Source organism: Dipteris shenzhenensis, chromosome 31 (assembly GCF_047967505.1).
Source record: "Dipteris shenzhenensis isolate YYH24624 ecotype China chromosome 31, Dip_SZ_1.0, whole genome shotgun sequence".
NCBI classification, from domain to species: Eukaryota; Viridiplantae; Streptophyta; class Polypodiopsida; order Gleicheniales; family Dipteridaceae; genus Dipteris; species Dipteris shenzhenensis.
Window position 1 is genome coordinate 23,867,562 of NC_141626.1, and position 16,206 is coordinate 23,883,767.

Below are 16,206 nucleotides of genomic sequence, written 5' to 3' on the forward strand. Positions count from 1 at the left end.
CTCGCCTCCCACATTTTCCACTAATTCATAATCTTTTATTTATTTCCAATTGGGGGAATCTATTTGCAAGATATCATATGAATTCCAGGCGTAAATTTTCAATTAATTTTATGCTTTCATAAATATTTTGTTAGGTTTAACATTGTTGCTAAGTTTCTTTTTGCACTTCTCATTTTAGTTTCCAATGCTGCCACAGAGTCTTTAGTTTGCAAAGTATGCATAATCTCTTGTGACAAAAATTCCATGTGTCCGTCGTTATCTCTACCTACAACAAGCAATGTTGGGGATCATCTCCCATAAAGTAACATATGTAGAAGCAGCTAAGGGAAACAATGGATAGGGGAAGGGGCAGAGGATCCTCTCCCCCCTAGAAAATGGCATGCACTAGAAGGGTAGTGGGGAGGCATTGATTGTGATAGGGTGAAAGATAGTTGTGTAATATCTCTACCAAGAGGTGGTGATAAGCTAAAGCTCAAACCCCTAATGACATGGCAAGAAAAAACGTCTTTATGGAAAAGCCTTATTCCCCATGTAAAATATCATAATGTTTAGTGAAAATGTGAATTTTATGTCATTTTCAGCCCTTCAATGCTTCAGAAAGTCTGTTATCCCACATTGACTCAGGTTTTCTTGGAAAACCAAAGCACTGAAGAATTGCAGAACGTCTAGCAAGCCCGCCAAAGAATCACAGAAGGCCCAGAAAAGCTTCACACCTTAAGCATCCGAGCACAAAAGCTAGAGAGGTCAACCATGTGAATAGGAAACCACCACCGTCAATGATGGCGACGGCTATGGCTAGTCGCCATAGAGATGCGGCCACCAAGATTGAGCCATCCTCAAGCCTTAAGCTTCTAATAAGAAGTCCTAACTAAGCCTCCTAAGTGCTAAATGTCTCAAACCTGAAGAATGAACCCCAATAAATGACACATTAGTACTACAAAACTAGCAAGGCCGAAGGAATTGGACAGTTGGCCGTTATATATCCCATGACACGGACAGCCCCCGCGATCCACTCAGTTCACAGATACTCTTACTGCCCGCGGTGACCAACCAGCTCCAGAAATCGATGCACATCTTGCTTTCCTTACCATGCCTTCCACAAACAGTGACGACTCTGATTCCCAGCTGCCGCTCAGTACCATGCATCGCGAGTCCGATGATAGTGAATGTTGCCACAGCCTTAGCAATGGGACGAATGAGGAGGAGGACGATCGGCAGAAGAATGGCGCTTTGCATCTACGTAGAGATCCGGATACCCAAATAGAAGTTTCTACGGAACTACGACGCCTAAGTGCACGCAGAAGAAGGCTGAGTGAAAGTGACAAAGACCGCGGGGAGTATAAGAAATTGAGGGCGAGAAGCTCTGGAATAAATCCCCCCGATTTTGATAGTAAACCAAGCACATCTAATTCAGGACTTGAGGACAGGGAGAGATTGACGCGTTTATCAAAAGTCTCAACCTCCAGGTTTTTGGATCATCAACAATACAATGGTTTGCATACTGGCCCTATGGATGGAAAGGGGCCCGATAACCCACTGTGGCACGCCTCAGATCGACTAGCATCCCATACGTCCAGTTGTGCTAGCACGGACAACGATGAGCTGTACGAAGTTCGAGAAGTTTTGAGAAACAGAAGATTGAGTCGCCAAATAGCATTCGTAAATCAGAGCATTTCAGGAGAAGAATATTCTGGGTTAAAGGTCAGATTCGCTTAATCATCGCCAGGCCTGCGTAAAAGGAGAGGCGGAGGGGGAGAGACAGAGAAAAGGAGAGAAACAGAGAGAGAGAGAGAATCCCAAGGGACTTGGAAGTAAAGCTTCCTTTCAAATCAGACAACAATATAGTTAAAAATAAACCATAGAAAATACCACAGAGAGCAAGATTATGTGGCAATCAAGGGATCCTTAATGCAGACTTAGTGTCCCCGTACTCCAAATGAGCTTGGAGTATGTTGCAGGACAAGCTTGAAAGCCAAGATGTAGCAAATGTAAAAGGAAAGGCACCAGTTCCTTGATGATCTACAGTGAAGTCCCTGACTGCCATATCATGAAAATACCCCGCCATGCACATCAATATGGTACAGTAGATACGTCAAAGTCATGTTGGGGCAGCAGTGGAAGTGGGTAGCATGTGAGATAGAGATAATAGGGTATTACTAACCTCCATAGGACACCCAATAGGTCAATGTGTGTGTGTGTGTGTGTGTGAGAGAGAGAGAGAGAGAGATGTATACGGAGATTTTCTCACTACATAGACTATGATCTACACGGAGATTTTCTCTTGATGTACTTTTTCAGCTTCCCAGTTTTGGGATAGCTACCTTGTAATATAAAGCATTCAAAGTTTTCACCCCAAAAAAAGTGTGTGAGAGGGGGGGGGGGGAGAGAGAGAGAGAGAGAGAGAGAGAGAGAGAGAGAGAGAGAGTCGTGACTAGTAAATAAAAAGCCAACATATTACCTTGTTCAGGTCTTAAAGCTGGCAATTAAGGAGCATGAATTGCCAATGAGAATAGCATATAAGCAGCTTGATGAGTTAGCTGCAAATGCAGAGAGGGTGAAAGCTTCAATTGAAAGAAATCGTTCTTTGCTACTTCTACAGGTATGTCTCTCAACCTAACACATGTATTTTGAAACAGCAAGAAGAAAACCCCTATGACACATACAAAAAGAAAAGCCTCATACCCAGTACCTCCTATCCATGCCATCCACCTTTTGTATAAATGGTATCAGGTGTACCACGAAGTGAAATCCTTGTATAGCACATTTTACATCTCATGGTATAAAGTCTGCTGTTTGAAAGATTCATATTGGTTCAGTGAAAAGTGAACTCATTCAACATCTGATTGCATGCCTTGTTTTGTGGGATCAAGGTGACCCATATCTTTTAACTATAACTACATCATATTTCTGAATCCTGAACAGTCATTATTCACAAAGAAAGTTTGTCTTACATGTACTCAATGATTTTAATACTCTAAAAAGATTGCACGAAATGATCTGAATAGGTGAAAAAGACCAATTCCAGATACTCAAGAGTTGCTTTCACAGGGTGGAGGCTTTACACAGAGAAAAGAATTGGATGGAAGAAACAGTTGCACCATGCAAAGACTTTACTGACTCAGGGATTATTATCTCGTGCATTCAAAGCATGGTGTTTACATATTCTAAGGCATAGAAAATTCAAAAGGCTCCAAACATCAGTGGAAAAGGTCCTCCGACGCAATTTTCTGCAACGGCTATGGTATGTATGGCATGCTCTTTTAATGGTATCTTTTATCGTTATGATTGCCTACTGACATGTAATTCTGTTTAAATAGCATTCTTTACATCCTTACAAAGTTTATTTTGCATCTTTGTTTTTTCATCTTGGGCTAGTTTTCTTGACATGAAATCTCTTTGAGAATCAAGCAGGTCAGCAAATTCTTGTGATTTTAAAAGGTTTCTTAAGGTTTGAATGGCAGAATTCATTTTACATTTTAAAGCATGACATGAGGTCCATACTGATTGACGGAAACAGATGCCACTATTCCCCATATTGACGTCATGATCTATGTCACTGAATCCTTACAGTGTGTGTAATATCCATATTATTCTATGACAAAGCTTCCCTTAAATGACTTGCCTACAGTTGCACCCCAGATGCTCCACAAAAAGTTATGTGTGATGGTCTCCCATACAGAACAATTTGCAGAGGCAGGTGACCTGGGGTCCAAAAAATTGGCCTCATAGGGCAAATGACTACCCGGCTGTGGAATTTCATAAAGCACCTCCCCAAGTGGTTGATTGTTAGGTGCAAGTTTAGAAGCAATATTGTGCACTCTTCAGCGAAAATGACAACACTGACAAACTGAATATTTCCTATCCCGCCGTCAGCTAGTGATGACACTGGTGGGCTGCCAGCAGTGATGCCCTGATTAATCCAGTAGGGACCACTGCTAGGTTGATGCTGTGTAGAAGGCTGAAGTGTCACGTAGCCAATCTTGGTGGTGTACTAAATAATTTGTACGGTTTTGTCCAAAGAATTCACAGATGGCCATGCAAGGACCCAAAAAAGCCAAGAAAAGTAGGGTCCTTTAATGAGCCAGAGGCTCCAGTCTGGAGCAAACTGAGGAATTTGTGAAAGCTCATCCCATGATAGATCAATGGCCCCGAATCTACAGCCAGTATAGGATCAGTTGTCATTGTGGATGGTTTGGCTCCATGGATGTAGCAGGACCTAAAGTCAGCAGTGCAAGAGGAATAAGAAAACTCTTCATCAATTATTCATGGATTTAGCTCATGACTGTGTCTTACCTCTGTTGGCCCTGTACATTACAGACCTCTTCATGGATTTAGCTCACGATAATGTCTTGATGACTATGTTCAACGTACTTTTACATGCTAGTCTGTGCATTTAAGGTAGAATCTCATCAAACGAAGCCAAAGACAATGGCAGAAAGACCAGTAGTTTTCTCTCCTTGCCAATTCAACCTCCAATGTGGCTTTTCCTACTCAATTCACACTGCTTCTATGTATCATCTTTAGACACATTTGGTTGCCTGATTGACTATTGACCTAGTGATGAGACTCCACCACAGTCCTGAGGGAGCAGAAGGTGTGCAGAGGGGACATTTGATCTGCTCTATAGCTAGTTGTTGCTACCCTACAACCTCTACACTATTTCCCCCTCTTTGCTTAGTGTCTAGGGGTGATGCGATCAAGGTGCTATTGAGATATACAAAGTAAAATATCCCGGCAAGTTGTGGGTGTGTCTTTTGCAATTTTTGACATGGCAAGTTCATGAATTTGTAGATCCTCAGTGATGTATTGGCATTCTCAATCATGGACCATGGTTGCTAGCTTTTTATAGTGATATCTGCTGCATCTTATATTGCAGTGTTGGATTGCATGAGGTTTTCCATTCTACCTTCCTGAGCTCTAAAGTGTATGAACTCTTTCCTGTGCTTTTTTCTTGTCAGGCACTTGACAGTAGTAACACAGTATCTTCCTGATTTCTACAGTGTGTGGACCTCTTCCTTTGCTTTCTTCCTGGGCAGCTCCCCATCGCTCCTTGCTCCCCTCAGCCTCTCCCTTCTCTCTCAGCCTCTCTCTCCCTGTTCCTCCCTTCCATCAGTATCTCTCTCCCTCCCCCTCTCTCCCCTCTACTCCCTCCTCCACCCTCTCCAGTTAGGCTGCTCATCAAAAACAAAATTCAGCCCCAAGCTTTGGCAAAAGTGAGCTAATAAAGAACCAAGGCGGAGCCTGAAAATGCCATCTCAACCCTGAAGGAAACTCAGAGAAGAAAGGAGATCCCCTCCAAACTCTGAAAAAAGTAACTCTCCTAGCAGTGGCTGCTCTTGAGGATCCCTGCATGCTCGCCCAAATGGCCATCAAAGTGTGCACTGTGTCAGTCCAAATACTAGCCATAGTCTCTGGGAAGGGTGAACCTAGATACCCTCCATCGCCTCTGAACACCTGGCTCTCCAAATATGCCAAGCTGCAATGCTAGCCAAATTCTCCCAAGACGTGTCTACTGAGGCATGAGCAGCTCTGAAAGGAGTGAGGGGAACATCCTAGAGGGAACAAGACTCCACTGAATGTCGCCGTACAATGAAAGCTAGATCTGGATCATGTCCCTTAAAAAACACCTGTGGGCCAGTACGAGATAACCAAGCCACTGAACTCCCTGTCATATAGAAAGGTGATGTATGAAAGATGCTAAAAATCCTAGCAACACCTTTCCAAATCGTCCTCACCTGTCTGCACTCCCAAAGGCAATGTTGTACTTACTCAACTGGCATGTGACAACAAGGACAAGTAGGGTCAGAAGAGTGATCTTTCTATTCCTAAGGGATTTCCAGAGCCTATGCCAAAAGTTCTTCTGCACAGCTGCGGAAATCTGAAAACTATCCCAATGTGGCGCTCTGGAGAGCCTCCAGCCTCTACTGCTGAGCTGAAATCTCCGGGCATTTCTAACTGTATAGCGAAAGAAGGAAAAGCTCTTCTCTTGGTGCCCCTCATCAATCCATTCCCACTCCCTTGGGTCCCACTGCAAGAACCTAATACGGGAGCCACCATACAGCCACAGTCTCCAAGACCCCAGCTCAAGGAGAATAGGATCAGGGTCAAGATACCACTGTGACTCCCTGCCCCACTCCATGAATCCTGCGATCCTGACAGACTGAAATGCAACCTCCAAAAGAATATCATCAAAAGATCTGATAAGCCTGCCTCCCAATTGAACATAAAAGACAAGGGTATCCTCATGTGCATCCTGCAATGCAATGACCTGTAACGGAATACCCGTCCCTGAGAACGCAAGTGGACTCTGTAAGCGGCATGTCATCTGTGTCAGTCCACTCTAGCGGAATGGCTGCCTGTATCTGCTGTATCCTAAGTGCACTCCCTCTGAGGTGGCCAACTGCTAAAAGTATCTGATCCTCTGGAAGTCTCATAAAGGCCTGCCAAGCGTCTACAATAGAGGCAGGTCCCCTCTCCCATCTAGACCACTGCATATAATGTGACACTTCGAGTGGCCTGCAATGATGATCCAAAATCGAGTCATTCCACATGAGTGGCTGCCTTTGAATCTCTTCACGAGAAGTGGGTGAAACTCTACGAAGTGTGTTTCTGACGCAGACCCAAGCTTTCATAATAGCAGCCATGAGAGGGAAAGGGGGGGATTTGAGATGGGCTGAAGTAAAGATCCATCTGCTGCTGTCCAACCAATCTCCCCCATGAGAAGGGGTGCAAGACAGAATGCTGCGTGAGAAAAATCCTTCCAGGGCTCCTGTCCAGGCATCAATTCACATACTACAAACTTGCAGAGCAAGGCCATACACTGCAAGCTCGGGTCAATAATATTGAGACCCCCTTCTCGTGTGGGGAGAATGAGGGTCTCCCAAGCCACCCTGGCTACAACATCTGAGGTGCCATCTAAACTGCTCCATAGGAAGTTCCTGATAGGTCTCATGAGCTGAGCGATACAATCTCTAGATTTGCACCAACATGAGCAAACAAACCAAGCAGTGGCCAACAATACCTAGTTCACAACCACAACTCCGGATGCAAGGTCAAGTCTGGTTGAACTCCAAAAGATGAGTTTCCTCCTGATACTCTCCAACACAAGAGCGAACTGTTGTGCCGGAGAGATGCCCAACCCAACCTGGCATCCTAGATATCTGATGGAGACTCCCCTCTGAATCCAAGTGAACCCTATGTCAATCTCCCAGACTGGAGTGTCCTCATCACTGATCCAAAAGCCATTGGATTTGTTCCAATTAATGTGTGCACCTGCGGCAATGTAAAACAAATCCAATGCTGTCCTGAATGAATTCAGTGTCTGTGGAGTGGCATCCAAAAATACAGCCATGTCATCTGCCAATTCACTGTCTAAGAGCTCATCCTCCTACATCAAAGGATGCCTGAGCCCTACGATTCCATCTTGAGCTCTAATGTAATAGCTCATAGCCTCAGCCACAAAAAGGAATAAAAAGGAGGCTAGGGGGCAACCCTGACGGACTGATCTAGTAATCTCAAACCTGTGTCCCCTGACTCCACCAATAAGAACATGGCTGTGGGCTGATCTATAGAGGGCTGACACCCCTCTGATCCATGCATCTAAGAAGCCAAAGAGAGTAAGTGTGCCCTCCAAAAAGCCCCAGTCTACCCTGTCATAAGCTTTCTCAACGTCCAAGAATAGAATGGCCAGCCTGTGGCCATTATGCATGGCCCACTCCGAAGTCGACGATGTTATCAAAGATGCTCCTTCCATGCACAAAACCTGTCTACGTATCATGGATAAGATATGGTAGAAAGGGTTGCAGACGAAGGCTGATAGCTTTAGCTAGGATTTTGTACAAGGTACCTAGCAAGGTAATCGGTCTCCACTGAGACACTAAATTCCTGCAACCCCCTTTCGGAATCAAATGAATGAGGCCCTCCAAAAGTGAGTCTAGCATCTCATTCAAGTCCCATACACCCTGCAGGACTGAGGTAATATGATCCCCAATCTGATCCCAAAAAGTAATAAAAAATAAGGGGGTAACTTCATCTGAACCAGAACACTTGCCCTTGTGAAGGGCTGAGAGAGCAGTCCTGAACTCTAAAACAATCATATCCCCTGTCACCAACCAAGGTAAGTGTCGCCAAATACCACTATAGCATTATCTGTGGCCTGAGTGTCTGGATCTGCTATAAGAAGGGAGGCATAGAAATCGGTGGCAACCTGCAAGAGGGCCTTTGGATGTGTCTGAAGAACTCCACCTGAGTCAACAAGCTGTGAGACGCTCTCCCTACTATGTCTGGGGCCAAGAGTAGAGAAGAACTGCTTGTTGGCCCTACCTCCCTTCTATGTCCAAAATGACTCTCTGGCGTGAAAGGCATACTCTGCTCTCTAATCTAAAAGTGACTGCTGCCGAGCCCTTGCTGTGCAGCAAGGCGCTCCTGAATCCAAGCATCTGTAGGCCTCTTCTGCTCCTCCCTCTGGAGGGCAGCCAATTGCTAGCAGATACCTATCTCACGCCTGAGGATCTCACCCCTTCTGATACGAGCACCTAAAAGATAAAAGTCACTGATATCAAAGAGGGTTGCGACTAAGTTTGAAGGAGAAAGCTACCCATCCTGCAAATGAGATACCCACGTCCTCAACATTGTCTCTCTAAGGCTCTCCTCTGCATAGAAAGAATCTGGAAAGACACTGGCAGAGCGGCGCCTCACATGGGGATCTGAGACCATCAAAACCACTGGAAAATGATCCGAAGTGGACACCCCAGCTACAATGCAAACAGTATTACCTCTATCAAGAGCCCAATCATCCACATCAAATCTGTCAATCTGTGCATGTATAGGCATCTGCAATCTCCTGTTCGACTAAGAAAACAGGAGAGAATGTGGCTGAGTGTGAAAAGCATCATCATGCCAAGCATCCCTGCTGCAAAACTGAAAAAGGAAGGCATCCCACGCTGCTCTCTCTAGGGAGTGAAGGCCACCTTCCCTACCACCCCTTTTGTCTGAGGGCATTTCAACCATGTTGAAATCGCCCCCTATAATCCAAGCATCTGCAATATGTGACCAAGAAAGTAGTTCCTTCCAAAAAAGAACACGATCCCCTCTAGAATTGGGTGCATAACCGTTTAAGAGACAAACCTTATGCCCATCAATCAAAAGTATAATCCACTGAGCTCTGGAAAGGACTATGATCCCGTGTTCTATCACCAAGGGGAGTATAGAAGAAGAAACAAAAATGCAAGTACCTCCCCTAGTGCCCAAGGCGGGTGACCAAAAATTGTGGCCTGAAAGAAGCTTACCCGACTTGGAACAATCCCTGGCATCCAATTTGTGTTCTTGAATCATCAAAATATCCATGGGACCCCCCGTAACACTTGGATGAAGTTGGTTACGAATCAGTTGCTTGCGGCGGCGGTGAGGTACACCCCCGAGGCCTTGAACGTTCCAACTGACAATCCTCATCTGCAAGAGGAGGAGGCCAGATGGAAGATCCTACCCGATCTGGTAGCGAAGAAAGCCCTCTCCTGTGAAAAATTCCGCCTATCAAGAAGAGGGAAGTCAACTGGGGAAAGCACACCCCCCCTGCTGAGGGGGAAACTCTGTCCTGGAAGGTATGCTCTCCAAGTGTGGAGGGTACAAACTCCTCTGCCTCAAACTCAGCCAAGTCTGCCAGAACTGAAAATGAACTCCTGCGAAGTACCTCTGGCGCAAAAGTGCGAAGGAGCCCTGTGGAAGAAGGAGTGGAACCAATAACCCCCTTACTTCTATTAGGTGTAAGCAGACGTGGCAACATCTACCTGACCTCAGCCACAATTCTGTCACCCTCCTCAAGTAAAGCACGAGCCTCTACAGAAAGGTTCTCCCTAGATGAGCGCTCCTACGTCTGAACAGGGTCAGGAGTAGTCTCATCTGCACATGGAACCATGTGCCTCCTGCCTGAAGAGACGGGTCCACGGCCCCGTCAGTGGTAGCATGAGGTACTAGCTCACCAACTCTAACCGGCACCCATCGAGGGACGACCGAAGCAGGACGTGCTGATTGTCCTATCCGTGCTATAGAAGTACCAGGATGAGAGGCTGATGGTTCTGGCTGTGAAGTCGAAGGTCTAGCAGTGCGTGAGGCGGTAGGAACTACTCGTGAAGAAGGTCCGGGTCGGGTGAAGCTATGAGGCATACCCGTAGATATTTTTAGTCTTTTTTTTTTCCTTGGGCAATCACTAGCAATGTGCCTAAGGATCCTGCAAATCCTACATTAATCCTGTCTCCCTGCAATCTTGACTCTCTGTCTGAAGAAGGAGCCATCTAGACGTTGAAGCATAATGTGGTCATCCAAGATGTTAGGGTCAGAGACAATGACCCTAACACGCGGTACCCCATCGGACCTAACTGCCTCTACTGCTAAAGTAGGCATCTTAGGGAGAGGGGGGATCTCACTAACCACTCCAAAGGCAAATCCAATGGAATGTAGCAGTTGATGGTACACTTGAGGAAGGCCTGGAAATCTAATGAAGAGTGACGTCGTCCAGCTGTCTTTCTCGATAGGATCAAACCCCAAAGGAAAAGGGGTTAAAAAAATCCTCCTGGAGCCCAGTGCTAATGGGCTAGCCTGCAGCACTATACAAACTACCTCCGAGGAATCAAAAACAATCTGGAAGAAACCTCGCCCAATCAGACGAACATCTATGAAGTGCCCTGCGAGGTCTCCAGGTAGAGTGGCAAGCATCTAGTCCCTGGCGTGTAACCTGGAAGGGTGGGACCCATGGATGCGAGCAAAGACCGTTGTCGAGCTCTCTTGCTCAGTATCTTTTTTGAGCTGCTGCAACTCGTCTTTTGAGAAAACAACTGTTTTCGCGGCCGGTGGGAGTGGACGGAGATTGGCTAAAGGTAGAGCCATCGGCGGCTGAGAGGGAGGAGGCGGGGAAGGGAGGGAAGGGCTGAGGCGGGGTAGGGAGTGGCTGGGAGAGGCAGCCGGGGGAGAGGGAGGGGAGGTAGGGAGGGAGGTGGGCTGAAAGGGTGGAGAGGGAGGGACAGCAAGGGAGGAGGAGGGGGCTGAGATAGAGGAGAGGCTGAGAGAGAGGAGAGGCTAGGCTGAGGCTAGGCTGAGAGGAGGGAGGGGCATTCGTGCAGGGTGGAGCAGCAGCTCTTGCTAAACAATGTGAGCCATTGTTTGGCTTGAATTCAAGCTGATTTTTTGGGACAGACGTACATTGCATTTGAGCCAGTGTTTGGCTGTGATTTATGACATCTTTTGGTGCAGAAATATAGTGCTTGATTGCATTTTGTATCCCGGAAGGGATTGAGCTTTGAGCAGAAGTTTCGGGGCAGACTTACTGCTATTTCAGAGCAGCCATTGTCAGTGAATGTCATTGCAGTGATTGCATAGCAGTCACTGTCTTTCAGTTGTCCACTTGTTGTCTTTTCCTTTGTAGGTACATTTGCCTTTATTCTTGAGCTTGCAAGCATGTCACTCAATGATAATTTTGATACCATGACTGAGACAGATAAGTCGGACGGACCCAAGTACGCTTTGTGGTCAGTTACGCTCAATAATATTTTGGTGGGAAAAGGTTTATGGGACATCGTGAATGGTGATGAGACTAGACCTGCTCCTTTTGGCACTACCACTCAGGCTTCTACTACTGCTCCCACAGAAGATTAGAAGAGGTTTGATCGCAGGAATGCCCGAGCTTTTCCTTTGATTGCATTGTCTGTGAAGACACACATTAAGTCCACTATCAAGTCTTGCAAGAATTCAAAGGTAGCTTGGGATAGATTGAAAAGTATGTGGAATGTCAAGAATGAAGCAAGAAGCATTGCCTTGCATAATAAGCTTAATGACTTATCCGTGCAGGAAGGTCTTATCCGTGCAGGAAGGTCAGACTATTTCAGTGCATATTGCAAAGATACTGACATTCGAGATGAGCTCACAGCTACTGATGAGGATATAGAAGAAATCACTAGGAGTAGCATACAAGACAACCAAAGCATGTTGATTATAGGGCTGAGTATCAAGCTTGTAAAGACTCATACTAGCCTCATAAGAGCCTGTAGCCACAATCTCATACCCTTTCTTTGGATCCTTGATCTTTGCATTGATCATCTAAAATTTTACCAGCATGTTCTGATCATGGGCCATGGATGGAACTGAAACAAGATTTTTCCTCAAGTCAGGAACATACCAGACATCACGGATATACTTTTTCTTTCCTAAATCCAAAAGGATGGGAACATCTACCACTCCTGTGATGTCTTGAGTTGCATCATTAGCACAAGTAACCTGTCTACCATGAATAGGTTTGATTTCTTCAAACCACTCTTTCCTGTGAATCGTGTGCTTCGATGCACCACTATCTAGATACCAAGTATCTATGGCAAACAATGAAGAATCACTAGATGAAGAATCTATATGCAACTAAATCCCCCCTGACACCGAAGCTATCTTGAAATGCAGTAAATACAAAATCCTTTCCCTCTTGAGCAAAGTGTGCTAAAGCATTGGCATTCTCATCTGGTGCGACATAATTATTGCTTGTGCCTTGCCTCTTTTTCTCATTGGCAATCCGTTTTCGGCACTCTACAATGTAATGACCAAGTTTCTTGCAATAATTGCATTTGCCTTTCTTCACCTTTGTGCCTTTATCTGCATTCCCTGCATTTATGTTTCATTCCCTCCTTCTTGGGCTGATAAGCATGGCTGGTCTTTTTCTGAAATTAACCCTTTCTATGAGTGGCAAGTGCTTTCTCACTCTGACTAGAGGAACAGGCTGAATTGGAAGTCCTTGTTTCTTCTTGTAAAAGCAAGCCAGCTAACTCCTCAAAAGTGAGTGGAGCAGACTTGAGCATAATAGGTCAAGGAAGCACAAATTCTACCTCTCCAAAATCCGCCAGAGGAGAGAGAGTTTCTCTAAATCAAGCACAGTGCCAGAGTCATGAAATACAAAAGAGCTGAGGAGGCAAGAGGCACATTCTTCCCTCGATCGATGAAGGGTGTCCAAAGAGCTGACGGGAAAAGGGGCCAGTACTTGAAAGAGGATCTGAAGCAGCATCAACACTGACCTTGGCCAAGGCTGGGTCAAGGGTACCACTCACTCTGTGACACAAACTAGGTCCGCAAAACCAAAACGGGGATATCAATGGCCCTAATAAAAGCAAAGTCCGGGACAAGAGAATGGGCCTCCTGATCTGCAAGTGATGAAGGACCGATAACTCCAACCGTTACCCAACGTGCGGCAACAAGTGTGGGTCGTGCAGCAGGTTAGGTAGCAGCAGGGATAGAGAAAGAGAGGCAGCGGTGTTAGATAGCAGCAAGGGGGATAGAAGAACAGCAGGTTAGCAGAGAAATAGGGAGAGCAGGGCAGCGGAAAGCATTGGGGAGAGGGAGAGGGAGGCGGAAGAGGTGTTAGCAGGCTGTTGATTAGGGAGAGCAGGCTGCAGGTGAGGCTTGGAGAGAGAAGTTATCAGTGGCGGATAGGTTAGGGAGGCAGGGTAGGAGGCGGAAAGGCAAGAAGCGGGAAGGAGAGAGAGCAGGGTGAGGGGCAGGTGGTCGAGGGAGTACAGCAGGTGGGAGAGGCAGCAAGGAGGGGAGGGAGCAGAGGGACAGCACAGAGGGAGAGGATATGACGGGGAGGTGCTGAGCTCTGTTACCTGAAAGACCGTTTGTAAGCTAATTGAATGATCTTTAGCTGCAAAATAATTTAATATTTCAATAGGCAATTGCTTGATGTAGAAATGTCTATAACTAGATTAGTTTTGAACTTAAGTCACTTTCTTTTAAATACCGCCAGCACAGACTTGCAGATATTACATTCTTTGAAAGTACCTCGCGATCAACAAATAAATAATAAATTGTTGAATAGGGTTTCATGTTTTCTTTTAACACTCTTTGCACAATAATCCTGCAATTCAGGAAAGTATGGACCAACCTTGTAAAGCAAAGAGTGCAAAAAGAGGATGATCACAGGTATTTTAATTATTCAAATTTTCATTAAGATATAATTATAGAGGAAAGGGGACCTTTTGTGGAAACAGAATTTTATGGTAGTTTGTCCCTTCTGTCAACATTGTAAAAAAGAGCTCATAACATGTGTGGACTTATTTATTGATATTCATATTGTTTCAGAAGAGAAAAAAGACTTCTTAAGGACGTGAATGATAGATTAAAGGAGCGCTTAGGACGAAGAGCTGTCAATGTCATGCATCGAAAGCGCTTGGAGAGAGCATTCTTCGCTTTTTTGGTACGGTATTCACTTCTATCCTTATTTAGAAATTCCTTCTCGTGTGATATTAAAGATATGACCTTTGTTCCATTACTAAAAAATTTAAGAAAGTTTTTTATGAGTCTTTTCCAATGCTGGAGGGGATTGTGAGGCTTACAACTCTCTGAATCTTTGCAAGAGATTTAAAAAACAGGTCGTCACAATGGCAAGGTTGTGAACATAGAAAGACTAGATCTGTAGCAAGCTTTTGATTGCTGTCTCCAAGAGCTCCATGGCTATATTCAAGCGAGCCATTACAATTTCCCCATACCTTGACACACACAGGTCAAATCAGCCAACTTTCTTTGTGGGAACTTTAAAAATACTCTACAACAATGAGCTAATAGAGCTGGTCACACGTACATGCTGGCCTTAGAGTGAATGCAATGTTCTCAGCTTCTTCTCCAAATCGGAATAGTTGACCGTTGGAAAGAGACCTAGGCTCCACTTCTTTGTTATACTCTTCAGCATAATGCACAATCAGATTATCGCGCTCGATTAAATTGTTAGAATATGCTAAATGTGCATTAATATAATGCATATACATGTCAAATATGGACTTGTAGAGATATCTACAATGATATGCTATTGTAGGTCATAAGTCAACTATATGGTTGACCAATACTTGGGTAGTATATATACCAAGTACTTGTTTGTTTCATTTGAACATTCGAGTTGGAGTTCACTTGTGTTCACTTATTGTTATCTTGTGTTCACAACTCTTCTCCATTCTTGTTCCTACATGTGGTATCAGAACTAGTCCTTCTAGCCCTGTCACTTGCTTCCCCACTCTCCCCCATGCTCATGTTGCACTTCTGCCGTGGAGAAGAAGTTAGTTCTTGTTGGTCGACTTCTCTTTTGGCTGTCCTGAGCTCCCATGAGCGAAATCTTGAGCTTCAGTTTGCTGCGATATTTTGCACCAGGAAGCATTCCTTAGGTGCGAGACTTTGTTTTGCATCGTGCGTGCAGTTTTTTTAGGCAATTTCCGATACCGAAAGTTGTGTAGCTGCGTCGGGCAACACAAAATAGTTTTGACCAAGCGTACTGACTTTCGGAACTGTTCGTGCTATCAGAATTTCATTCTAAGCAACAAATCAGAAGATACCAGCAATATCATTTACATTTTGCTGATTTTTACTGATTTTCTTACAGCTCGCCTCTCCGCCTCGCCTCTCCATTTGACTTGCCTGCTTGCCCGTTGCCTCTCTAGATCGCCACTTGCATCTCCAGCGACTTTTGCTCCTGGTCCAGCTCGAGATTCTTGCTTCAGCTCATTTTCAGCCTCCCCCAGTTGGTTCTTGCAGATAGCATTGCGCATGTGTCTTGCAAATTGCATTGCACAGGTATCAGTGCATTTGGGACAGTTTTTTTGGCTACACATTGAGTGCAAATCATTGCTCAAGTGTTGTGCATATTTGAAGCTGAGTGAGTTGATGCACTTTTGGATGCCTATTAAGCAAGAGTTTGCTGTTGCATTGTGAGCCATTGTTTGGCTGAGATACATAATGATTTTTTGGGGCAGAAACACATTGCATTTGAGCCATTGTTTGGTTGTGGTTGAGGATAACTTTTTTGGGGCAAAAATATAGTGCTTGGTTGCATTTTGTATCTCGGAAGGAATTGAGGTTTGAGCAAAATTTTTGGGGCAGATTTTGTGAAGAATGAAGAGTGAGAAAGCACTAGCCACTCATGGAAAGGGTAAATTTCAAAAAAATACCAGCCATGCTTATCAGCCCAAGAAGCAGGGGAATGCAAACAAAAAAGGTGCAAAGGTGAAGAAAAGCAAATGCAATTATTGCAAGAAGCCTGGTCATTACATTGCAGAGTTGGACAGCAACAGATGGATCTTTACTTCAGCCCATCTCAAATCTCCCCCTTCCCCTCTTATGGCTACTATTCTGAAAGCTTGGGACTGCTTCAGAAACACACTTCATAGAGTTCCACCCACCTCTCGTGAAGAAATT

The 16,206-nt window shown here is 45.0% G+C and overlaps 1 protein-coding gene across 1 annotated transcript in view; it reads left to right on the forward strand.

The window, feature by feature from the left end:
* Positions 1 to 1,089: 1,089 nt before the first annotated feature.
* The window catches only part of LOC147881227 (uncharacterized), a 70,519-nt gene continuing 55,402 nt past the window's right edge, over positions 1,090 to 16,206 (forward strand). Inside the window, exons 1-5 of the mRNA XM_087402357.1 lie at positions 1,090 to 1,701; positions 2,468 to 2,599; positions 3,006 to 3,241; positions 13,894 to 13,947; positions 14,107 to 14,221. Of these exons, the coding sequence (XP_087258483.1) occupies positions 1,090 to 1,701; positions 2,468 to 2,599; positions 3,006 to 3,241; positions 13,894 to 13,947; positions 14,107 to 14,221 (1,149 nt within the window). The remainder of the gene's footprint in view (positions 1,702 to 2,467; positions 2,600 to 3,005; positions 3,242 to 13,893; positions 13,948 to 14,106; positions 14,222 to 16,206) is intronic.